At 51.9% G+C, this 25,133-nt stretch overlaps 2 protein-coding genes across 5 annotated transcripts in view; one reads left to right on the top strand and one right to left on the bottom strand.

Annotated features, from left to right (window-relative positions):
• Nucleotides 1–4,531: 4,531 nt before the first annotated feature.
• On the bottom strand, nucleotides 4,532–5,405 carry LOC138843663 (uncharacterized). Its single transcript, XM_070048362.1, has 2 exons — nucleotides 4,903–5,405; nucleotides 4,532–4,808 (listed from the first exon to the last, which is right to left on the bottom strand). Exons 1-2 carry the CDS (start codon nucleotides 5,403–5,405, stop codon nucleotides 4,532–4,534), a joined length of 780 nt encoding a protein of 259 aa, XP_069904463.1.
• ADAMTS20 (ADAM metallopeptidase with thrombospondin type 1 motif 20) overlaps nucleotides 5,181–25,133 on the top strand; it is a 174,154-nt gene continuing 154,201 nt past the window's right edge. For all 4 annotated transcript variants that reach the window (XM_051850403.2, XM_051850406.2, XM_051850402.2 and 1 more), the window contains exons 1-3: nucleotides 5,181–5,494; nucleotides 5,694–6,055; nucleotides 23,988–24,147. In XM_051850403.2, coding sequence (XP_051706363.1) covers nucleotides 5,404–5,494; nucleotides 5,694–6,055; nucleotides 23,988–24,147 — 613 coding nt within the window. In that variant the 5' untranslated portion in view covers nucleotides 5,181–5,403. The remainder of the gene's footprint in view (nucleotides 5,495–5,693; nucleotides 6,056–23,987; nucleotides 24,148–25,133) is intronic.

The following is a 25,133-nucleotide window of genomic DNA, read 5'->3' as shown; positions in this document are numbered from 1 at the left end:
CGCAGAGTGGCCTCCCAGGCTGTCTCCTGGGCTCTCTCAGGGGCAGCTGCCCACTCCAGCTCCGCTCATCTCCATCACTGTCTGCAGAGCCCACCTCCCCGGCTCCTCCTGACATCTGCTGAGAGGGGCCCAGGGATGCTCTCTGACGTTGCGTGCCAGGGGCGTCGGTTCATGCAGCGGGCATAGCACTCCCCGCCAGAACACACGTGTCCTCTCATGTCACTGCCTTCGGTCCCGGCTGAGTCACCACGCCTCCCTGTGTGTCCTGTCCTGACTCCGTGTGGCCGCTTCCTTGTGTGGTTCCCGTGGCTGTGATATGGCCTGGAAGTCAGCTCTCCCTGTTTTGGTTTAAGCGGATTTTCAGGAGGAGAGGGGAACTATCCTGATGTGTGCAGCAACATTCGTCTTTTACATCAGTTTCCTTTTCATATTTCAGCAACATTAGAAATAGTGGAAGAATCACCCAGGAGGGCAAGATGGCGGCCCTGGCCCCCGCAGGGCCAGTCTGCCAAGCCTCTCTATTCATGGGCAGAAACATTTGGTGATTCCGGAGGGCCTTGCCTCTGTGGTGGGGAAAATTAGCCCTGGACAGAGCACTGCTCTGTGTTCAAGTACTGCGACCACCATCTGATGCCTCCCGGGAGCTTTAGCGGAGCTGGATGGGAAGCAGAGGCGGGATTTGACCTAGGCACTCTGATATGGGATGCAGTTGCCCCAAGGGGTGGCTTAACCTGCTGTGCCACAATGCCTGCCCCTTGCTAAACAAATCTTAAAGGTGAGACCAGAAAGACTCTGTTTCTAAGCAACGTAACTTCATCCATGACACAGCTCAAGAAATTTATAGGGAGACAAAAATATCCAGCACCCAAAAGTCAAAATTTAGAAAGTGTTGCATCCAGTTAGAAGCAGGATGGTTTACCAATAATGAGGGGCAAGAGTTAATTAATCAAAGCTGACGCCAAATTGACAAATCTGCTAGAAAGAATTATTATAATTCACTCCCATAGATTCAAAAAGTTAAGTAGGGGACAGGACGGGTACATAAGCACACACACAAAAAAGACCCAAATGAAAGCTGCATAGATTAAAAACTACAGTATGTGAGATGAGGGGGCACTGAATGGGATTAATGGCAGAATACACATTAGACAACAAAAGAAATAGACAATAGAAGAAAAGATTAGTGAGCTTAGGAACAAAGCAATAAAATTATCCAAATTAAGCACAGAATGAAAAGAAAGAATTTTTTTTCAAGAGTTTCTGAGTGTTGTGGGACTTCATGCATCTCAAATATGAATCATGGGAGTCCTCTCCCAGGAGAAAGGGGGACAAATATTTTCAAAGAAAAAGGCCTCAAATTTAGCAAATTTAATGAAAACAATAAATCACAGTTATAAAAAGCTCAATGAACTCCACTGAACAGGGACCAGGAAGAAAATCACACCAAGTCTTGCTACAATTAAACTGCGCAAAACTGGTAATGGAAAGTCTTAAAGGCAACTACAACAACAACAAAAATGCCCAATGTTCATTAGATATACAACCGCTTCTCTGCCTTTTGGCTAAGGTCAAGTGCATAAGATAAACAGAAAAAAAATCTTCTAAGACACAAAAAGACAGTAAGCAAACATCTATAAAGAACCAAAAGAAAAAAAGCCCTACAAATATCTATATAGAATTCCATACCCAATAATAAATGTGAAATGGAGACTTCTAGAGACATCATACAAAGATTGGAAGGGTTCATCACTAACGAGTCACACTGCAAAAAATGTTAAATGTAAGGCAAATGTCACCACAGGGAAGGAGCCATTGAGTAAAAATGCCAACAATGCAATACTGTCTATGTATGACAACAGTTAAATGCGTGACAGCCAATTCAAAGGCTGGGAGGGAAGAATTGAAATTGGCAATACTATCACTTGCAGGTAGGGTAGGGTACGTTAAAAGTGTATTCTGTGAATCCGAGATTAACCACTTGAACAATTTGTTATAGCTAACAAAGGAAATGAAAGACAATCATAAAACACAATTAATCCAAAAGAAGACAGAACAAGAGAAAAACAGGGAACAAAGAATGATACAACATATAAAAAACAGCAAGATGATAGACTTGAATGTCATCATTTCAATAGTTATACTAAATGTGAATGATATAAATACTCCAATTAAAAGACAGAGACAGGGCCAGCACCGCAGCTCACTAGGCTAATCCTCCGCCTTGTGGCGCCGGCACACTGGGTTCTAGTCCCGGTTGGGGCGCCAGATTCTGTACCAGTTGCCCCTCTTCCAGGCCAGCTCTCTGCTGTGGCCAGGGAGTGCAGTGGAGGATGGCCCAAGTCCTTGGGCCCTGCACCCCATGGGAGACCAGGAGAAGCACCTGGCTCCTGCCATCAGATCAGCGCGGTGCGCCGGCCGTGGCAGCCGTTGGAGGGTGAACCAACGGCAAAAGGAAGACCTTTCTCTTTGTCTCTCTCTCACTGTCCACTCTGCCTGTCAAAATAAATAAATAAATAAATAAATAAATAAATAAATATAAAATAAAATAAAAAAAGAGACAGTAAGATGGGTAATTTTCCTACTTATCCCTTGGTTATATGGATTCCATTATTATTTATTTGTTCAATGATGTTTATTTTTATTTCCCAGGGTGCACACCATGTGTTGAGAAACTGCTTAGATGCCTGTTTATAGAGTCCCTCCTCACATGACCCTAACGATTTAGTGCTGAATGTAGAAAAACAGTGGATGACTAATGCAGTGTGGGCAGTGCTTGGCTGCAGGGTTTGAGCCTCCTTTGCCCATCCAGAAAACATTGACGATGCTTTAAGATGATGAACACAGGGTCACAACTCACACTGCTTCAATTACATTCACGGAGGGGTTTCACACCTGCCAAAATACACAGTTTCTTTTAAACAGCCGGCGGTTGGTAACTGAGAATGGAGCAGTGTGTGTGGTGTCTTCTCCCAACCCACCTCAGTGCCTTTGCTGTGCCCCCGGCCCCAACACTTCCTCCAGCAACCCTTCCTTCAACCAGTGTGGAAATATTCTCGGTTGTCACAAGAGGGGTGGAGGCCAGGGATGCTACTTCATATGCCACAGTGCACAGCCAGAATAATAAAGATTCATCCCCAGAAAGTGAATATTCCTTGGTTGATAAGCCCTGAAGTAGGGTGACCAGTTTAACCTGACTTGCCCAGATTCCGAAGTTTCCTAAGGGAAACCTCTAGTCCCAGGTAGACTGGAGGTCACCAGCGCACCTACTGCCTGCTGCAAAGCAGGCCTCATTGGGATTGCTGTTCCTTTTTGAATCTTTAGTCTGGTACTAGGATAGAAATCATGAAAATCAGCGTGAGCATACAGGGAGACCGTTTTGTCTGTACTAATCAAGCCAGCTATGTGAGCTGTATCATCTCTTTTAATCACCTTACCATCTGCACGAGCTTCTGTTACCTCCATGTTACAGCTGAGAGAAGGCAGGCTTATGTTAAATTGTGAACTCACCCAGCTGGTTATAGATTTAGGGCATAATTCAAGGTCTACCCAACTCCTGAGTTGAGTGTTTTCTTGCTTTGCAAGACTGGGTTCCCCTCCTCCCATACCGTGCCAGTCGGGGTGCATGGCTTCTATTTGTGATGATGGCTGAATCACACATGAAGCAGGATTGTATTGGCTCTAAGTATGGTTTTCACTTTTGGAGCTAAACTGGGTGTCAATCTGACGTGCTCTGAAGAGCTATTTTTTTTTTTTAAATAAGGAGTCAGAAGCCCGCGATGTGTGCATTTAAGTTGATCCACAGTGAATTAACACAGTTCCGCTGAGCCCAGTCGTGCAGTGGGCAAAGTAAATGCAGCATTTGTTCGGAAGCCCCCTGCGCAGTGCCTGCCGTCTGGACTCGAACGTCCTGGTTAGTTCTTGCACGACCTTCCCTTCAGTACGGAAGAGGGAGAGCTTGTGAACGTGGCAGTATTTACGGTCTGGGGCAGGGGAAAACTCCGGGAGTCAGAAAAGACGGGGCAACACAGCTTAGGTTCTTGGGTGAATGCAACGTTGATGGGCTAGGACAGAGAGAAGGGGTAGAGTTCAGGGCTCACTGCAGCGACTACGGCATAACAGCATCTCCTGCAGCTTCCCGCTCCGAACAAAGCATCCTTCCACGGGGATCCAACACGTGCGGAGGCAGGGACACGCCCGTGCAGCCCGCAGCCGCAGGTGCACATCCATCCCCGTTACTCTGCGAGGGAAGCCGTGGCTCCTGGGCTGCTGACGCAAAGATGCACTCAGCGGCTGGGCGGGGAACGTGGCCCTGAGCGGTCCCGGGTGAAGGTACCCGCCAGAGACAGGTGTGCTAAGGGGCACGGGGGGGGGGGGGAGTGCGGCAGCCGCCCGCCACGCTGGCCAGAAGGGGCGCGGAGCAGGGGCCCCAGGCCGAGGACGCGCATCCCCGCGGGCGGGCCGTGTCTACGGAGACCCCCCCACGCAAGCCTTTGCGTCCCCTTGTCTTCTTTCCCTCTCGTGCTGGAGTTCCTTACGGCCAGAGAGCGAGGAGCCGCAGGGACCCCGCCGAGGCAGCAGGTGGATCCGGAGACCGCGCGAGCGGCGTCTCCACGGCCGCCGCGGCCTCCCGCGCGAGCACACACCTGGCCACGCAGGTGGGCGCCGCCGAGGCTTCCGCGTGGCGCCCGCGGTCCCTCGCGCCCGACTCAAACGCTCCGCAGCTGGGACGCCCGGCGGGGGCCGAGACGTTCATCAAGCTCAGAGCGTGGGTGTTCTTGTGCACACGGGGCTCCCCCAGAAATGACGACCTGGAAAGGAGAAGTAAACCCCAAGGCACTACCAGACGCGCAGCGCGAACCCAGCTGCGCTCTCCTCCTGCGCTGTCGGCCGCGTGCCGGGGACCCCCGCGCCCCGTCCCGCCGCTGCGCGCCTCGGGGATGGGAAACGTCCTCCCTGCAGCCCGAGGCGCGGCCCCAGGCGCGGCCCCAGCCCAGCCCCGCCGGCCAGGGCGCGCCGGCGGCCCCGCAGCCTCGAGCGCCGCGCGTCCGCCAGGGGCCCGGGGGTCGCCGGCGCGCGGCGGAGGGAGGGGCGCGCCCCTCGCTGATTGGCCGGCGAGCCGGGGGCGGGCTCTCCTCGCGCTCCCGGGCGCTTAGGCTCGGCGGCCTCGCCACGGCCAGGTCCAGTCGGCTGCCCGCGCCGGGCGGACCTGCGGAGGCCTCCGCGGCGGCGGCGGGCGAGACAGCGGGCGAGCGGGCTGCGCGGCCGGGCGATGAGGCGGCGGCCCCGGGCGCGCGGGCGGGAGCAGCGGCGAGGCCGGCGGGCACGGGGCGCGGGCGGCTGCTACCGGCGTTGTTGAGCCGCCGCGCGGCCGAGGCGAGGGCGCGGGGTCCTCCCGTGGCAGCCATGCGGGCGGCCGAGTGGCTCGCGGGGCTGCTCTACCAGCTCTCACTCCTGGTCGCCCGCTCTTGGGAACTTCGCTTGCACCCCAGGCAAGGTGAGCGTCCGGCCGGCGAGAGCGGGAGCTGGGGGCAGCGGCTCGGCGCGAGGCCGCCGGGGAGGGCGCACCCGCGCCTGGGACGCTGTCAGGCGCGCGTGGGCGCGAGGGCTGCGCGCACGTGTGCGGGGCAGGGGGCGCGCCCGGTCGTGCTGGTCCCAGCCGCTGTGTGTGTGTGTGTGTGTGTGTGTGGTTGCAGAAGCCCTGGTGAAGACGCTGACCTCCTACGAGGTGGTGACCCCCGAGCGGGTCGACGAGTTCGGAGCTGCCTTCCCCGAGAGCCGCCACTTCAGCCGCAGAAGGCGCAGCCCCGGGGCGCCCGAGCCCACGCCGGCCCTGACCCTCTACCGCATCAGCGCCTACGGGCAGCTCTTCCAGCTGAACCTGAGCGCCGACGCCACCTTCCTGGCCGCGGGCTACACCGAGGTGCACCTGGGAGCCCCCGCGCGCGGGGCGCACGAGCGAGGCGCGGCGCCCCCAGACCTGCGCCACTGCTTCTACCGCGGCCGGGTGAACGCGCGCGCCGAGTTCACGGCTGTCTTCAGCCTGTGCGGGGGTCTGGTAAGCCGCGGGGGCCCTGCACCTCCCCGGGGTGGGGCAGCGGGATTCGCACTGGGTGGCTGGGGGTCCGGGATGACGCCCACCGAGGGGAGCCTGAGCCAGCAGCGGGGACAGGGGTTGGGAGAGCGTCTCTCCGAGGTCAGGGGGTGCCTGCCCGGGGGCGGGGGGCGATGGCCGTCCGCAGGGCAGCCTCTGTCGCTGATGGCAACGCTTTGGGGCAGAGTCCCTGATTTTATTGAAGTTCGGTTCCAGGATTTAGAAAGATGCGAGGGAAAGCTTCCTGGGTAAGGTTTGGAAAGGAGCAGCGGTGGCCGTGGCTCCAAGTCTGTGGAGTAGCGTGGGAAGGGGCTGAGTCGTGGGCGGTGCATTACGGCGGATGCGTGGGGTGCGGAGTCCTCATTAGAGAGAAGAGCAAAGCGTGGGAACTTGGAGGACTTCACCGAAGAGGTGCTAGGAAGGCAGTGAAATGCCCGGCGTTCTCGTTTCATTCGTTTCTTTCTGAGATAGGTTCTTAAGGTTTTTTTGTTTGTTTCCGCCATGAACTACTAATGCAGTTTGGTGAGAGCCGGGGCTGCTTCTCACCATGGCTTTTACACGAGTAAATAAAACATACAAGGCCAGCTCATGCATACTTCCTGTAAGGCATTGTTTATCAGGTCTGTTTTCTCCTGGGTTTTTGGGTGGGCATCCAGGCAGCCCTGTCAACTCTGATGTGTTATGGAAGTAGCGACTTGTTGGTGACACAGACACAATGTCAAGTTTTGCATCAAGTTTGGTGGAAGGAAGATGCCAGTTACTTTCCCATTCAGCTACCTGGAACTGCACCTGGGTTTCCCACAGGGTGGCAGGGGCCTGGGCACAGGAGCCTCATGGGATGCATCAGCAGGAAGCTGGATTGGAAGCAGAATCTGGGACTTGAACTGGCTGTCAGAGGAGGGAGGGAGGCATCCAAGTGGCGCCTTAACCCAGTGCAGCACAGTGCCTGCCCTGAGGCTTGATCAGTCCCCTTCTCTGATAGAGGAGTACTGCAAAGGAATAAGCACTAAGAATTTTGTCACGGAGTTTGACGCCCAGTTGCCTAGCTTTTGTGCAGCAGTCTCTCGGGGCTACTTGAAAACATCGTCAGTGTTTATTTTTTAATAGAAAATTGGCAGTTCTCTCCAGGCTGAATGTTAATACTTTCAGGCTATTTGATGACACTTTGTGTGAGCATTAGCCATTACCAGGTAAATTTGAAAAGTCTATTGGCGCTTTTCCAGGCTGTTGTCTTGAGTTGGATTTACATGAGTGCCTTGAACAATTTCCTTCTTTTCTTCTGCAGTTCCTTCTTTTAAACTTGTAGTTGAAAGGGACACTTTGTAAAACCTTTTAAAATGGCCTTACTTGGGAAAGCCTAGATTTGACAGATTTGCCATGGTCACTATATTTTCTTTACTTAGTGTCATGGAGAAAGCTTCCACGTGGACAGTGTTATTAGGAGGAGTGTCCTGCTTGCTTTGAGTCATGGAGTGGAGATCGTGCACATTATTGCTTAGTGCTCCCTCTTTGGATTCAGAACGCAGTTGAGATTCTTTGGGTCATGATGGTTCACCCTCTTACCCTGTCTCAGTTTGGATATGGCTGCCTCTGTTATTAAATCATCGTGTTACCAATCTGACGCTTTAGCTTTACTTTTGATAAACTTACAGATTTCATCAGAATTTTTGATTTAACATTTAAAATTTTATTTCCATGCCTATATAAATAACCCTGTTTTACCTTAGTTTCTTTATCTTTGTATAGGATCCAGATGAACATGTTGGCCATTATGGAGATAGGTAGAAATTTTCCAATAAATAGCGAATTACTAGTACCAGCATCTAAGTTTGTTTTTGCAATAGTGTGGTCATAACCAGGTAAGAGTCTAAATTGTCAGTGAGATTAATGGCGTCTCTTTGTTTTTTCTCATTTTTGGGATACACTACGTATGTAAGATTGTGTACTTTTGTTTCTACCCCATCATGAATTTCCTTTAGATTAATAGTTTGTCAAAGAGTAAAACCTCTGGTAGTTTTTAGACTCCACTTGTCATTCTGTCATAATACTCATGTTAGTTTCAGATCAGTCTTTAGTCTCGGTGTTTGGGTACAGTGTGCTACCCTAAGCCTAGTGCATCTATGTAGTTGGGAGATCAGCACTGATACAAAGCTTGAGAACCCAGCCATGCTGACCTGCTGGCCTGTCCGTTTTGCTTCCTAACTTGTCTCTGGCATTTGCGTACCTGACTGTGATGCTCTGGCGTGGACCCCCAGCCGGCAGGTAAACACTAGAGCTGAGGTCTGTGGCTGGGTTTAGAACCAGTCTGATGACCTGAGGTTCTGTTCTTTTCCACGTGAAGTTCTGCTTTGCTTTCAGTGCTGAGCCAATGCCGGATGTCAAGTGAGTTTTCCTGAATATATTGAGATGAGCACCTGCTGTTCTGTGCACTGCTGCAGTGAGGGACACACAGGTTGCATATTGAGCAGGGTAGGTTTTCGAGGTGTGTGTACCATCTGGGAGAAGGGTGAGGAGGAAGTCCCCCGCGGCTGGTGCTTTTCTGGCCCCAGTGGCTGACTTGGGGGCCTTTCTCCTGCTCAGTCGGAGCTCCCTGCCTTGCACACCCCTGCTCCGGCTCTCACAGGTGTCGTGAGTGTGATGCCCATTTGGGTTCTGGTCTGGTGAGTGCATTGTGCAGCCCTCGTGTAGAGTCCCTTTGCTCCGGCTTGGCAGTTGGTGGCAGTCTTGCTGGCTGTTACCTGGCCTGAAACCCTCTGACATTTGAGAGTCAGCAGGGCCTCGGTCCTCTCTGGCCAGTGCTCCCAGACCTCTCAGTGGGTGTGGGGGCGATGCTGTCAGAGGCTCTTCCCTCGAGGCCCACCTGGCTGGCGTGCTGCAGCGCCTCTGGGCTGTCTGTGTGGACCGTCCCGTGTGCGCTCTCTGTCCGCATTTCAGTCCCAGTGGAGATTTCGCCTGCCTGCCTCCTCCTGCCTGTGTCCTTCCCCTGCGACCCTCTGTCCCCTTAGACTACGGAAGTCCCCGCGTCGTCTCCTTTAGTTGAGTGCTGTCTTTGCCGCCTTCCCCGCTCCCATCTGTGCTAGCTGCTGGGGATGGGACTTGCAGCTGAAGGGAATGAAGACGAATCGAAGGAATGCTTCCTGAAGATTGTCCCTGTGCAGCCGTTTGGTACAGTCGGCACCCGGCATCGTCAGTGATGCCCTTTAGTTGCTGGTTTAGAATGAACTCAACACGGGGACTGATGGTGTTCATCCCCATTTCTGTAGGGTTAATTTTCTTCACTTTTGGAAGTCCTGGTATTTACATGTTTTTCTCTTTCACTGAATCGCCGAACCATGACTGGTGATGTTTAGTTTTCTCTGCAAGTGTTTTGAGCCCCAGTACCAGGAGGGGCTAAGAGCCTGCCAGAAGTTTCCTTTGTTTAATGTGTGCATAGCTTTTGCTTTTCTAATCTTTCTTTCTCTGTAATTTTTCTTTCCCATAAGTGTCTGTTTATCCCAGGATTCAGACATTTCCAAACAGAGGTTTATTTATACATTTCCAAAATCTATAGTACATCTTCAGTTGGAGCTAATGATAAAGTTATCTGTAGGGACTGCAGAACAGCTGATCAGGCTCCTTAATTCCTTGCCACGCTGTCAGGGAATGTGCAGTTGCAGGCCTTAACGCCTTAGAGCGTTTCGTTGTCCGCCTTTCCGTGAGCGTGACCATGCTCTTGTCCCAGCGGAGTGCAGCGTCTGATGGACTGAGATTGATTGGCCCGCGCTGGTCAGCCCGGGACATACCCATTTCCCATGGAATGTCTGAGATGGCCTGGGCAGCCTCTGCTTGCATCACCCACAGGGCTGGCTTCTTCTGAAGGCGCTCAGGGACTCAGCTGGCTGGCTGGACGTTCACGTCACTATTCCTTGGTGGGATTTGAAGCAGTGCAGTCTTTCTGGTTGAACAAACAGTTTCCAGATGTTCTAAAACCAGCCGTTGCCTGTGGCACGCGCGGGATTCTGGTGGAGTAGCCCGGAGTGGCCCAGGCACCTTTTTGAAGTCTCTCATGTGAACTGCTCTGCCGCGTGTCAGGACCTGCTGCCCCTGATGACGGATTAGTGAACTGCTCTGGTGACTTCCTGTCCAGACAGGAAGTGCAAGTATGGAGAATGTCAGTGGCGTGTTGACTGGTTTTTGTCCATTCTTGTCTATTTTTTTGTGTGACTCTTTCCTAAACTTCCTGTTTCCCAGCCCTAACACAGCCCTGGATTATGACCATGCTGGTCTGTATTCGTATTTGTCTCCTTGGAAGAACGTGTACGGCTCTCTTTGGATTGTGCTTGGACACAGACACGGAGTCACAGGGCAGCAGGGAGAGTTTCCTGTGCATCTGCTGTTAACAGTCTCCAGTGTGTGTTAGTCTAGGCTCCTCGGGAAGCAGATGCCAAAATGGGATTTCATTTAGGAGAGGGTCCTGTGTTAGAGGAGCTCAGGAGAGAGCTGGGAGGGCCAAGTCCGCACAGAGAGGACCGAGGTTGCCTAGAGGAGCCCAGGCTTCAGGCTTCAGCGTCCGGCCAAGTCTTCCTGGAGAGGAGTCCCAGGCCTCCCCAAGGTGGGTCTGCCTTAGGATCCCCAGCGCACTCTGTCACTGACTGGGAGCACGGCCGCGGCGACACTGTGGGGACTTCGAAGTGGCCTTGGACAGTTATGCTCTGAGAATGCTCCAGGCCCCCACGTGGTGGCTTCAGGCACAGGAGCAGTTAATGGAGGTACAGTCTGCTAAGTGCGGTTATGAGAGGTGTGTATGAAGCACGGTGTGAACTGGAAGGAGAGGGTCGGAGCTGTGCTGGGGGAGGCTTCCTGGATGGACTTGGAAGGATGACCGAGTGCGTTTGCGTGTGATGACTCAGGAGTTCCGTGCGAGGCTGACGGGGGCGTGGAACTGTGAACACTGACATAACCACACGTGCACAGTTCTGCTCTTGACCTCACAGGACAGGCCATAGTCAGGACACAGGTGCACTGAAATAGCATGTAAGGTGACCTGCAGGCTGTGCGCCTAAGGTGAATGTGAAACAAACGGATTTGGGCTTTAGACTTGGGTCCCTGAGTCGTCTCCTGTGTTTGTTTGTACACGTTTCCTGATTCAGAAATCCCTAAATCCTAGACACTTCCGGTCCCAAGGACTTCAGATAAGGTACGTTCAGTCTGTAAGGTGTATTTAAAGGCCAGCGCCGCAGCTTACTAGGCTAATCCTCCGCCTGCAGCGCCGGCACACCGGGTTCTAGTCCCAGTCAGGGCGCTGGATTCTGTCCTGGTTGCCCCTCTTCCAGGCCAGCTCTCTGCTGTGGCCAGGGAGTGCAGTGGAGGATGGCCCAAGTCCTTGGGCCCTGCACCCCATGGGAGACCAGGAGAAGCACCTGGCTCCTGCCATCGGATCAGCACGGTGCGCAAGCCGCGGCGGCCATTGGAGGGTGAACCAACGGCAAAGGAAGACCTTTCTCTCTGTCTCTCTCTCTCACTGTCCACTCTGCCTGTCAAAAAAAAAAAAAAAAGTATATTTAAGCTATCCAGTGCATACTGATATTAATTGATCATTTTTTTAAAATTTCCGGTAGATAAATGTCACACATCTACTACCTCCTTGCCACTGTGGGTATGGGTACAGTAATGTCCTTCCTATTGGGCCAGCCTTGCATTTGTTAACTAAAACTACTTCTGTGAGCTGGATAGAGAAGCCAATGGCTGCTAGCTGCCGCAGCCCAGAGATGGCACAGACTGTGTACGTCCAGTCAGTGGAACCAGTTGCCCAGCCGTCCCTGCGTGTGAGGGGCTGGCTTCTGAGGGCCAGCAGTCCCTCCACAAGGAGGAGGAGAACACTGACCCCAAGGGTTACAGCAGGCTGCCCCCGGTCACCTTGCCTCTCTTGGCTCCTCTCTTCCTGTCTGTGACGCACGCTGGTCTTCTGTGCAAGGACTCGGCCGCGGCCTGCACAGAGGCACTGCCCCTGCTCCAAGTCCAGGGCCTCCGGGGTGTGTGCAGGATCCTCCAGGAAGCCTCCGGGGGGTGTTTGTGGCTTGGCAACCTGGGACCTGAAAATACTCATCCCATGCACCTGCCCAAGGCCAACTGCCCACGGCAAACACCCTCCCCTGAGCCCACTGCAGAGAGAAGGGCAGCACACTTGGGAGGCACTGATTGTTCCTGGTGGGGGGAGTCGTGGTGCCCCTTAGCCGGCCGGAGGCGAGGTCCTTGGGTACGTGCTGCCCTGTCCTGGGAGGTGCATGCAGCTGCCAGGGCTTTTGGTGCCGCCATTCGCGTCTTGTCCTTCCTCCTCTGTGGTTCTCTCTAACCTGGTCTGATGGAGGAAGCTGTCTGGGGGCCTCCGGCAGGCTTGGGTGATGCTCAGGACCTGTGAGTCATTTTACAGTAAGTGGCTGGCTCCTGGTTGCTTCGACGCTGTGATTCCCCGATTCTTCAGGGGGCTTCTACAGTAGAGTGACAAGTCTTGGGTGAATGAGTCAGTCATTGTTTTGTTTTCTTGATCCTGATGGGCTCAGGCTTGGTGAGAGACCAGTCTCTTTTTTGGGTGAGCTATCAGCAGATGTTTCTTCTTATCTCTTTACTTCTGTATTGGAGATCTAGGGTATCCGATAGGGTGGAGAAAAATGCTGCCTCCAGGGAGAAGAAAGACACAGCTTCAAAAAATCACATTGAGTCAGGCAGGCAGACTGGCAGAGCGAGCTCTTGATGCTGGCTCCCTCCCCAGATGCCTGCAATGGCAGTAGCTGGGCCAGGTTGAACCCAGGAGCTGGAACACAGTCCAGGTCTCCCATGTGAGTGGCAGGAAGCCAATAACCCGATTCATCCCCGCTGCCTCCAGGAGTCTGTATTAACCGGAAGCTGGAGTGCGAGCAGAGCTGGCTGTCAAACCCAGGTGCTGTGATGTGGGCAGCAGGCGTCCTAACCGGTGTCGTCACCTCGGTGCCACAGCAGCCCAAGCCTTCTTCAAAGAAGAAAAAAGAAACTGAGTTTTGGGCTTCATGCTTCTGGAGCTAGTTCTTACGTTTGCTTTTTATCATTGATTTATGCCTTGGTTCAGTGTGTGGTGGTGGCCTCGATACTGATCAGGGAAGTTAAACCGAGGAACTGTCGGCGAGAAGAACTTAGGTACACTGAACCTCTGCCGTCCTCGTCATGGCCTGAGCCCTCTGTCGTCGGCGGTTTTGGTGGAGAACTGCTCATGCTGCTTCACGGCGTGTCCAGTTTCCAGACAGTCCTCGAGCACCTGTGAGGAACGGCACTGTCATACCCAGCGCCTTCCTTAGCAGATCGGGTGGATGGAAGGGTTTCAGTTGTTCTTGAGTCGTGGAGCCGAGGGTCAGAGCGGTGCGTTGAGTCACCCAAGATGCCGGGAGTGCAGGCCAGGACCTGGACCTGTTTTGTTGTCAACACTGGCTTGTTGATTCTCTTGATAGTGATTTTATGGTTAAAGAATGCAGAAGGAAGTGCTTTTTAACAACTCAGCAGGGCCCTATTTTTATGTGTTGCTTTGCAGCTGCCAGTGCTTACGTGACAATGACTTGGGAAAAGAGCACAGCGGGCTGTGTTCCTGTTGGTTGTTCTGCCCTTAATGAGAGCTGAGAGTGTGTTACTGGCTGTGGCAGCGGTACTTGGTGGTACATGGATTTGCCATGTATCTGCAGAAAAACACATGAAGGGTGCTGCAATTCTGAAATAAGAGCATTCTGAACGTCCGGTACGTGTGGGAATTTCGGCCTGTGGGCATCGCTGGCCCTAGCCGTGCAGGCGCGATTGCCTGTCGGACAGCCTGGCATTGCTGTAATGGGAACTCCCTGCGCCTGTGGAAGGTAGCCTTCTTCTTTTAAAACAATCATTGACAAACAGGGCTTGCACTTTGATTGACGTTTATGAGTCAAGTTGCAATGCCCATCTGCAGACAGGCAGGCTGCTAAAAATACGCCATGACCTAAAAGTCATTCCGTGAGCCACCTGTCATGTTACAGTCCCGATCCTTTACCAGGTCCCGTTCCAAGTTAAGGAAAAGTGAAGCCCTTTGTTAGGAGCAGGATCTGAGGCAGAGCCCTCCAAGTGTTCCTACTGGAAGGGAAAGCTTCCTGCTTGGGGGTGGATTATGGGAAAATTGACGTAAGCGCAGTGCTTTGAAGTCCTTCGTGGATGATAAGGGGAATCACTCGGAGGACAGAGTGTTTGCCATTGTATTCTTAAACTTGATGTTTTTAAACATGGGGTTTTGTGTCAGGTAAAGCCTTTGGGTCATCCTTAGCAGGCTGGAGTGTCCAGCACCGCCTGGAAAGGAGGTGCCGAGGCCCCTGGACAGGCCTGTCCAGCACTTCTCTTCTGGGCTGCACCCGCCTGTCCCTTCATGGGGCCTCACCCTCAGGTTTTGGTCCATAGGCACGTAGAAGCATCCAGAGGCAGGCATGCTTGCCGCGTTGGGAGGGGTTGTGTGCGGCCGTCCCCCAGGGTGCCGTAGGTGCGCTGCGCTCGCTGCTGGCTCCGCTCCTAGTGAGCCATCCCAGGACTATTTGTAGCTTTCCCAAGGCGAGATCACATTTCCCCTCTTCAGCACGCTTGCTGAGAAAGGCAGAAAGGGATTTTCCATGGATCCACGGCCTCAGGTTTCAAGACCTGTCGCTCTGGTTGAAATAGTCTTCTGGGAAGACAGTGAGCTCAGGTTTGGGAATGTGTTCAAAACTGTCAGTTGGTAGTTGGAGTTGGACACGGACGCTGGCAGAATTAGTGAACCGTGCTTCGGTGCAGGCTGCTGGAGGGTACCGGAGACATCAGTAAGTGCTCTTGAGGTGTACAGCTCGGCTTTTTTATTTTATAGGCTTACATCGCAGGACTTTGTCTCACAGAATTTGAGTAATTTTTAAACCATGTAAAAAAAAAAATACTTGATCCTAAAGTACTAGCATATTATCAAAGAGTGCCTACACATTTTACTTTTCAACCCAGAGAGAAAACTGTGGTGTACATTTGTATCAGGCAGGTTTCAAGACTTCCTTAAGAATATTTGGGGTCCGGCAGTGTAGGCCTCCACCTGCAGTGCCGGCGTCCAGTATGGATGCCACTTCTAGTCCCGGCTGCTCCACCTTCAGTCCAGCTCTCTGCTGTGGCCTGGGAAAGCGGCAGAAGATGGCCCAAGTGCTTAGACCCCTGAATCCTCATGGGAGGACCCAGAAGAGGCTCCTGGCTTCAGATCGGCCCAGCTCCGGCTGTTGCAGCGTTTTGAGAAGTGAAACCAGTGGATAGAAGATCTCTCTGTCTCTCCCCCTCTCTCTCTGTAACTCTGCCTCTCAAATACATAAATTTAAAAAAAAGTTTGTTGCTAAAATGTTCATTCCTGCAGCTATATAGTGAATGCCTGCGATGTTTCAGGCAGCAATTTAGAAGCAAGAACTATGAAGAGAGTAAAGCTGTCCCTCTTGCAATAATCATCTAGTGATAAATATAATAAAGAAAAGTTTATGGGTAGAATTACTACAATCATTTTCCTGGCTTTCCATGTTTATTCAGTTAAAATAGTAATTTAAGCTATGTGTTGGTGAAATTTAAACAATTTTTAAAGTTATTCCCAAATAACTTAAAAATATTTATAATTAAGAAATATTTTAATTAAGAAATATTTATGGCCGGCGCTATGGCTCACTAGGCTAATCCTCCACCTAGCGGCGCCGGCACACCGGGTTCTAGTCCCGGTCGGGGTGCCAGATTCTGTCCCGGTTGCCCCTCTTCAGGCCAGCCCTCTGCTGTGGCCAGGGAGTGCAGTGGAGGATGGTCCAAGTGCTTGGGCCCTGCACCCCATGGGAGACCAGGAGAAGCACCTGGCTCCTGGCTTCGGATCAGCACGGTGCGCCGGCCGCGGCTGCCATTGGAGGGTGAACCAATGGCAAAAGGAAGACCTTTCTCTGTCTCTCTCCCTCACTGTCCACTCCGCCTGTCAAAAAAAAAAAAGAAATATTTATAATTAAGAAGTGGAAGCACAGTCCCTTTCAGTAAGGCTGGGCTTGTCGCATGCATCATCTGTTGTTTATTTCAGATTTGTCTCTTGAGAGAAGCTTGCATTTCTCCGCGGCCGAGGGCCAGTGAAGCCAGGGACAGACCCCTGGGCCTGCTCTGGGAGTGTCAGGCCTTTGCAGGTCCAGGATGCCGCTGGCCTGGCCTCTGCGTCTGACCCATCCCTGCTTCCTGTCTGCTGGTGGGCCCGCCTTGGCCCCCTTGGACTCGTCTGGCAGCTTCTGTCGCATCACCAGTGGGTGCTCCCCTAGGATTTTCTGTGGCTGCCTGCTCCTCACGGAGCCTCAGCCCGGCCGTCTCCGCTAGGACGCGCTGTCTCCGTCTCTGCCTCGGGTTCTTCACTGCTCTGACTGCCGGCCGCAGTGTGATATTTGCCGCCTGACCTCCGCCCTGTCAGCTGCTGAAGGCCGTGCTGTCACAAGCTCACCTCTGCACCTGCAGCGCCCGCGGCACTCCTGGCCTGAGGTTGTGTTCCTTAGTCTTCGCTGGCGGTGTGGGCTGACCAGTGCTGTGGAGCGAGGCTTGCAGCATGCGCTGTGTGGCCAGGCGGTTACACTGTGGTCCCGCCTCTTACTCCATGTGAGACGTGCACAGCTTGCACAACCCGCCTGTCTCGGTTAGCTTCCGTGCTCAGTGCGAACAGTAAGGTCAGGGAGCCCTTGTCATCGTGTGTGCACACCTGTGTGAGTGGCTGCCATCTGACTTGTTTCTTGGGCTCGGCTCTTCCTGCTACCATAAATGCCTGCCCCAGATGACAGCGGGCAGGGGTCTCTGCTGAAGCTGGACACGAGAGTCGTTCTTCCCACGCTCTCTGCTGGCTCACTCAGTGCAAGCCCTCACCCTCTCCTGCCCTGATGTCTGCCCCTTGCCTGGGCCCCCTTCGCTGACTGTGACACTGCTGCACCTGCTGGAGCTGTGACTGTGGCTCTGCCCCTCCCTCTCCCTCCTCAGACCCTTCCACGGTTCACAAGTTCCTTCTCACAACGTTTAATTCACCCTTAATAAAATGTGAAAGAAGGGGCTGGCAGTGTGGCTTAGTGGATTAAGCCGCCACCTATGACACTGGCTTCCCAGATGGGTGCCAGTTTGAGTCCTGACTGCTCCACTTCTGATCCATCTCCCTGCTAATGCACCCAGGGAAGCAGTGAAAGATGGCTCAAGTCTTCAGTCTCCTGGACCCATGTGAGAGACCTGGTTGGAGCTCCTGGCTCCTGGCTCCTGGCTCTGGCTTGGCCCAGCCCTGGCTGCTGTGGCCATTTGGGAGAGACAACCAGTGGATAGAAGGTCATTTTCTTTGTCTCTATTTCTGTAACTTTGCCTTTCAAGTAAATTTTTTAAAAAATACAAAAGGAACCAATTATATTAAAATGGGTTTTTAGGATGTTAAAGAGAGGGAATAGCACATCAGTAATGTGACTAACACCAGCATAGCAACAGTGCTTCGAGGCATCTGGAAAGTTCTCAGGCCACCTGTGCCTTTGTGGCAGTGTCCCTCGGGCTTGTTCCTTCTTTTGTGCTGAAGGGAAGGCTCAGCCCCGGCGAGAGGTTAGCGATAATCAGGATGTCTGTCTTTTCACCCGAGGTGATGGCTTCCCCGCGTTCACAGTCTGCATTTTCTGCCTCTGCCCTGCTTCCAAACCTGTGTCTCGCCTCTGCTTCCCATCAGCTGAGCAGACAGCGTTGCGGGAGTCGCTCTCTTGGTTTGGCAGGGGTGCTCTGTGTCCCATTTCGGCCGTGTCTCAGATCCCCAGGCAGCACTGGAAGCTCGGGTAGGCCTCTGCCTAGGCGTAGGGACGTCTACACATAGCAGTAAATAGGGCACGTGACGCATGCTCACAGAATCACGCAGGTGTCCTGTCTTTTCAGGGCTGGGGTGGGCGTGTGGTTCACCTGGTCAGGGAGGAGCTTCCTGAGTAGTTGCTACGTTTTTTAGCCAGACTGGAAGGTGAGGTGGGGGATCAGGCAGCTGTCTGAGCTGAGCAGGAGGTCAGACCTGTGGGTGCCCCTACTTGCTCCTCCCCTGCCACCTCGTTGTTTCTCATCTATGCGCCCGGAGTTTCTTTGGTAGTAGCCAGCAATAGAAAGACCTAGTGTATGTTTCTGTTCATTGGTTACACAAATGGTCACACAGTGTGCATCTTGTTTCACAGTTTTTAGCTTTGCTTTACTAACACTAAGGTCCTTAAGAAAGGTCATAGGAAAGGCATATTACAAAAAGCTGTATGTGGATTTAACAATGAGTTGAACCCAAGTAAACCTACCCTGTGATTCCGTTTTTCCGTGAGTGTTTTGTTGAAGTGCCCTCACGTGCACTGGAATTCTTCCATACTCTTCATAAAATGTTCACTCTTTTTTAAAAAAAAATTTGTCTCTAACCGCAGGAGTTATGTGAACAGACGCTATCCTTGGACTTGTGAACTGGTTTCAATATTTCATGGTTAGGAACAGTGCTTGGGGCTGGCATTGGTGCCTGGTGGGTAACACCCTTGGCTGCAACAACGGCATCCCATGTGGGTGCCAATTCTTGTCCTGGCTGCTCCCCTTCCAATCTAGCTGCCTCCTAACAGCCTGAGAAAACACTGGAGGATGGCACAGGTGTTTGGGCCCCTGCTACCCACATGGGAGACACGGAAGAAGCACCTGGTTCCCTGCCTCAGCCTGGCCCAGCGGGCATCTGGGGAGTGAACCAGAGAATGGGAGGTCTCTTGTTCTCCCTGTTACTCTGACTTTAAAAGATTTTATTTATTTATTTTGAAAGACAGAGTAACAGAAGCAGAGGCAGAGATTAATCTTGCATCCATGGATTCACTCCCCAAATGGCTGCAACAGCCAGTGCTGGGCCGATCCAAAGCCAGGAGCTTTTTCTGGGTCTCCCCTGTGGGTGCAGGGGCCCAAGCACTTGGACCATCTTCTGCTGCTTTTGCAGGTTTATTAGCAGGGAGCTGGATGGGAAGTGGAGCTGCCAGGATTTGAACCAGCACCCTTATGGGATGCTGGCACTGCAGACGGTGGCTTTACTCACTATGCCACAGCACCAGCCCCATAAATAAAATCTTAAAAAAAAAAAAAAGAATTCGACCTGTGCAGACCTTCATTGCATGGATGGTGAGCTCTCACAGGTGGGCTGCAGCACCAGAGGACAAGTGCATCCGTACTTGTGATAGGTGTTGCTGAATTGCTGTACATCATGAGTACACTCGTCTCCATTCTCGACAGTAATTCCAAGGTGCCTGTTTGTCCACAGACATGTACCTGGAGAACAGTAAAAGCTTTGAAAGATCGGCTGATCTCATAGGTGATAATGACTTCTCCACTTAGTATGCCTGTCTATTCTGAATGAAGCTGAAAATTTGCCCCTTTTTGTGATATGCCTCTTAGTGTTCCTACCCATCTTTACTTTGAATCCTGGTCTGATTTTTTTTTTTAAATTGATTTCGAGGATTTAAACATTGAAACATTTTTGGAATTTTAAAAGCGCAGTACAGAAACAGCTCCTTTTCAGAGCGTCCGTTGGCAGTCCCCTCGGTGGCAGAGGAGCAGTGTGTCTTGCTGCTGGTTTTGCCTTTGACCCTCCGTGGAGTGTTTATGCCACGTAGAAGTTTAGATTTTAGTATATTAGAATGACTGATGCTACTGCAAAGTCGAAAAGGAATTATCTTCTAACGCATTTATGGTTTGTTTTGAATGTGTATACCATGGATCCTTTGAGACTTAATCTATGTACAGTGGATCCAAAATAATTTTTTCCAGCTGTCTGTCTAGTTGCTGCTGTATTGTTAAAGAAATACTCAGTTTCACATCGATTTGACATGCTTCCCCTATCTAAATGAACTTCAGAAAGTTCATGGAAAATGAAATTGAAAGACAAGCTTGTTTTGAAGTGCGAGCGCAGTTTCTCACCAGACACACTTTCTGTGAACTTCTGTGAGATGCAGGATTTCTGTGAACTTCTGTGTGATGCAGGATTTCTGTGAACTTCTGTGTGATGCAGGATTTCGTGTGCACCTTTCTGCCCAGCCCGCGGCTCTGCAGGTGCTGGCCTCGAGACTTTTGTATGCACTTGCCAACCTTCTGGTGCTGTGTAGTTCCCATCTGGCCTCAGTGTCCTCCCACAATCATCTTGGTATTTCTGATAATCTTCCTCTGCAGTTTGAATATTAAGAATGTGTCAGTATTTTTAAGAGTCGGGGTTTGTGTGGAGCCCTCCATGTTGGAGGTCACACTCTTCGCAGACCCAGCTGGTTCTGTGTGCGCTCTGGTTCTCCAGGGAGCCCCGGCATTGTGCAGTATCTGTCAGACATCTTACTTGTTTAATTTTTGTAAATGGGGTTGCTTCTTCCACACTACGTTGTAATTGCTATTGTAGTATATAGGACAATTCTTAAAGCCTGAATTCACTGTGTCTCTAAATTCACTTAGTGTTCGTGGTACTTCTTCAGTTAATTTTATTATGTTGAAGGTCAGTACTGATATAATCTAGGAAGATGGCAGTTTTACTTGCTCCTCTTCAACTCCTTGTATATCTAATCTCTTTCATTTATCTGATTCTGTTTTTTAGTATAGGGCAGGCTTGCGTTCCTGATTAAGAGGCAGTGTTTTCAGTGGATCTTCATTTTACATGATGCTGTTTTGTTTTTTTTCCTGGCTGTGATACATGTCATGTTAAGGAAGCATCCTTCTACTTCTGCTCCACTTTATTGTTTCCAAATCAAAAACACTTATTGAGGAAGTGGGCATTGAGCCTTGCAGTTAAGATGCCCCATCCCCCCCTAGGATCCCTGGGTTTGATACCCAGCTCCTGGCTCCAGCTTCCTGCCATTGTAGCCCCTGGGAGGCAGCGGTGATGACTAACACAGGATCCTGCCACGCACGTGGGAGACCCGTGCTGAGTCCTGGGGTCTGCTAGGGTCCTGCCTCTGCGCAGCTGCAGCCATTATAAGCAGCTGGGGAGTGACCAGTGGTGGGAACATGATCTGTCGGTCTCTCTAAGGGAACCTGCAGATCGAAGATCTGTCTCTGACTCCAAATTAAGATAAACATTTTTTAAAAGCAAGTATAATTTATAAAGCGAGCACCAATTTTCTGAGTGTGTACTGGAGGCCTGTGTTGCGGCACGGTGGGTTAGGCTGCCCTGGAATGCTAGCATCCGTATCCGGGTACTGGTTCCCATTCCAGCTGCTCTGCTTCCGATCCAGCTCCATGCTGATGTGCCTGGGGAAGTGATGGATGATGGCCCCTGCCACCCACACAGGAGACCCAGGTGGAGTGCCTGGCTCCTGACTGGCCTGTCCTAGCCCTGACTACTGTCGGCATTTGAGGAGTGAAGCAGTAGTTGGACGATCTCTCTGTCTTGATCCTGCTGTCTCACTCTCTTTGTGTCACTCTGCCTTTCAAATAAGTATGTCTTTAAAAATTTGTGTTTAAAAAACATTGATTGAATTTTATCAAACTATGTGATTTTTTTATTTTATTTTATTTTTTTTTTATTTTTGACAGGCAGAGTGGACAGTGAGAGAGAGAGATACAGAGAGAAAGGTCTTCCTTTGCCATTGGTTCACCCTCCAATGGCCACCGTGGCCGGCGCGCTGCGTCCAGCGCACCGCGCTGATCCGATGGCAGGAGCCAGGAGCCAGGTGCTTTTCCTGGTCTCCCATGGGGTGCAGGGCCCAAGCACCTGGGCCATCCTCCACTGCACTCCCTGGCCATAGCAGAGAGCTGGCCTGGAAGAGGGGCAACCGGGACAGAATCTGGCGCCCTGACCGGGACTAGAACCCGGTGTGCCGGCGCCGCAAGGTGGAGGATTAGCCTATTGAGCCACGGCGCCGGCCAAACTATGTGATTTTACAAATTTATGTAGATGATTGTGATGAATAACAGAAATGTATTCCTAATTTGAACCATACTTCCCATCCTGTGATAAACGCCACCTGGTCACGTGTTCTCTTCACATGTTCCCGGATTCCTTTTTCTTTCTTTTTTAAGATTTATTTTGTTTACTTGAAAGAGTTACAGAGAGAGAGAGAGGTCCTCCATCCGCTGGTTCACTCCCCAGTTGTCCACAACAGCTGGAGCTGTGTTGATCTGAAGCCAGGAGCTTCCTCCTAGTCTCCCTCGCTGGTGCAGGGGCCCAAGGTGTTGGGCCATCTTCTGCTTTCCCAGGCCATAGCAGAGAGCTGGATCAGAAATGGAACAGCAGGGACTAGAACTGGCGCCCGTATGGGATTCCGACGCTTCAGGCCAGGGCGTTAACCCACTGTGCCACAGCGTGGGCCCCTCCCGGATTTCTTTTGCTGGTTCGGTTTCTAACTTCACCCTTGATGTTTCCATAGGAGCTTGTCCTGTTGTTATTTTTGTTTGTTTGGTTCTGGTACTGTCTCTGTCAGGCTTTGCTGAAAGTTCACACTACTCACATAAATGTGATTGGGTGTTTCGTGTTCTCGTATTGAGGGCAAGTTCTGTAACACTGGCATCCTCTGCTCTTCCCAGGAGGCAGGTCCGGCATGGGAGCCTCTGTCCTGCTGCTCTGACCTCTGTCCGTATTGGTAGCATTTTTTGTTTAATTTGGTTCACTATGTTTGCCCTGATAATGATCTCCATTGGAAGTTCTTTTTCTTTGAGTGTTTTCAGGCTTTGGAGCTTGGGATCTTCCTGTTCACACCCTCACCACCATACTGGTTGTGTCACCTGACTCTAGGTCACAGCCTCTGTTGCGCACCTGCCTGTAGTGTTTACTCCAACCATAAATGCAGGGCTGCTAGGTTAAGTTCACGTTTTTTTTTGTTTTGTTTTGTTTTGTTTGGACAGGCAGAGTGGACAGTGAGAGAGAGAGACAGAGAGAAAGGTCTTCCTTTGCCGTTGGTTCACCCGCCAATGGCCAAGTTCACGTCTTAAGGTCTCCACTGTTTGTCCATTCCACTTGGTGTACTCAGAAGTTGGGATGTTGCGGGCATATAGAGAAGGGGGCAGGCAAAGCCCTGCTCTCCCGGGGCTCAGGTGTTCCTGAGTGGCATCGGATAGCAAATGCACACACACCAGGCAGTGAGGAGCACTGGGAAGAGAAGTGAGGCAGGACAAAGGTTCTGTGAGGTGGGTGATGGAAGGGGGACTGAGCCCTGAGGTGCTGGATGAGGGTGCCCTCAGGTAGAAGGTCCTGAGGTTGGGCTCAGCTTGTCCAGTGGAGAAACAACAAAGCCAGCAGGCGTGGCGCCCTTGGGGCCCTGGGGCGGAAGTGGAGAGATTGGGCTGTTGTCAGAGTGTGAGCTCCGCAGGTGCCTGGGGTCAGGTGGGGCCTTGGAGACCGCTGTGAGGGCTTGCCTGTTTGTTGAGAGACATTAGTTTCGCGTTCCAGGAGAGTGATGTGACCCAGCCTTCTCTTAAAAAGAACTGCGTGAGTCCAGCGGGGAGAGAGAACACTAGCTCGTGGGTGCATGGATGAAACGTGCGGAAAGCTGTTTGTTTAGGCGACACCTTGAAGGTTGGGCTCCAGGGCTTGCAGGTGAGGGCAGGGCTGGCTGGAGAGTTCTCAGCGGGGAGCATGAGAGCCTGCACCCAGGGAGCAGCCGTCACGGGACCGGCCTTGGTTGGCGGAGGCTGTCTGTGAGCAGTGGGTCCTAGGTTCAGAAGAAAGGCCTGTCCCGTGAAGACTCCTGTGAGAGGACACGGAATCCCTCGCGCCTGCATCTGGTGGCTCAGCGTTCCCCTCCGAGGACTGTTGCTGACTGTCCCTCGGTGCCGGTGTTCCTGGGGCGCCTCCCAGAGCGCGGGGCGGGGACAGTGGCCGTGTGGGGACCCGGTGCGTGCAGCTTCTGGGCCTCAGCCGGGGCTGGCAACAGTTCCTCTTCTGCATTTTCAGATGGGAGCATTTAAAGCGCACGATGGGGAGTACTTCCTGGAGCCGCTGGTGAATGCGGACGGCAGTGAGCCCCAGGACTCGCACAACAAGCCGCACCTCATCTACAGGCGGGACGCGGGGAGGACACCACTGCCGCCACGCAGGCCGTGCGGCGTCGCAGGTAAGCAAGCACCGGGGCGCCTCCGGGACGCCGTGGCAGCCTCCTCGCGGGTTCCCCTAATTGTTTGTTATTTGTTTGCTTTTATTAACTTGACAAAAACTGTGTGCATTTGTGCTGGCCAGCTTGTAGCTGTGACGTGTACAGTGTGGAATGGCTGAATCAGTTGACGTGTGCGTTACTTCACATGCTTGTTGGTGGTGAGAGCTCTTGAAATCTGCTCTTGGCAGTTTGGAGGAACGCGTTGCTTTGCTGTTAACCGTGGTCCCTCGCATGCCCCGTAGATCTCTGAAGTTCATTCCTGCAATGCAGCTGAAACTCGCCCTGCTCCCCAGCCCCAGGGAACCACTGTTAAGCCCTGTACTTGCACTGAGTTCTGTATTTTTAGATTCTATGTATGAATTAGATCAAGTGGTATTTGTTGTGTATGATGTACTAAACAGTTTTTTTTTTTTTTTTACTTTTTAGAGATCTTTTAGAGATTACTTGTTGATGGGTAACTTGACTATAATAAACTAAATTTGAATCCAGAAGGGTTTTCTATGAGCTCTGTAACATCATCACAGAACATTTTTACCGTAATCTGTTGGTTTACACTAGTACTATTTACTTTTCCCCTGGCAGAATTATAGATTAAAAGCAAAAATGCAAAAGCTGAATCCCAGTGAGGACGACCCTGCTCTTTCGGCTGGTTCCATCTTGTGTAGCTGGAAAAGTAAAGATATGCCTGAGGCTTCCCCTGCCTTTTCCTCTTCTCTCAGCTTTGCTTCTCGTTCCACCTGCCCTGTGCATGTAGCAACCATCATTCGTCTTCACTGCTTACAGAATTTCGTCGTCTGAGTGTATCACGGTTCATACACCTGTTCTGTTGGTGAACAGTTCTGTCTGCTGTCGGGAACAAGGTTGCTGTGAATTCGTGTTTGAGTTTTAGGGCGTGTGCACATAGATACTAGATAATTCCATACTGTCTTACAAAGCAGTTTCTGTCA

This window comes from Oryctolagus cuniculus, chromosome 9, assembly GCF_964237555.1.
Source record: "Oryctolagus cuniculus chromosome 9, mOryCun1.1, whole genome shotgun sequence".
Taxonomy (NCBI): Eukaryota; Metazoa; Chordata; class Mammalia; order Lagomorpha; family Leporidae; genus Oryctolagus; species Oryctolagus cuniculus.
Note: the sequence above shows the minus strand (reverse complement) of the source record. Positions and strands in the feature narration are given on the sequence as shown.

Excerpts from the sequence above, each read along its gene's own strand:
- LOC138843663 (XM_070048362.1), bottom strand. The coding sequence starts at position 5,405 with ATGGCTGCCACGGGAGGACCCCGCGCCCTCGCCTCGGCCGCGCGGCGG. Across the intron at positions 4,809-4,902 it reads CGGCGGGACGGGGCGCGGGG|GTCGTCATTTCTGGGGGAGC; the intron begins GTCCCCGGCACG and ends TCTCCTTTCCAG.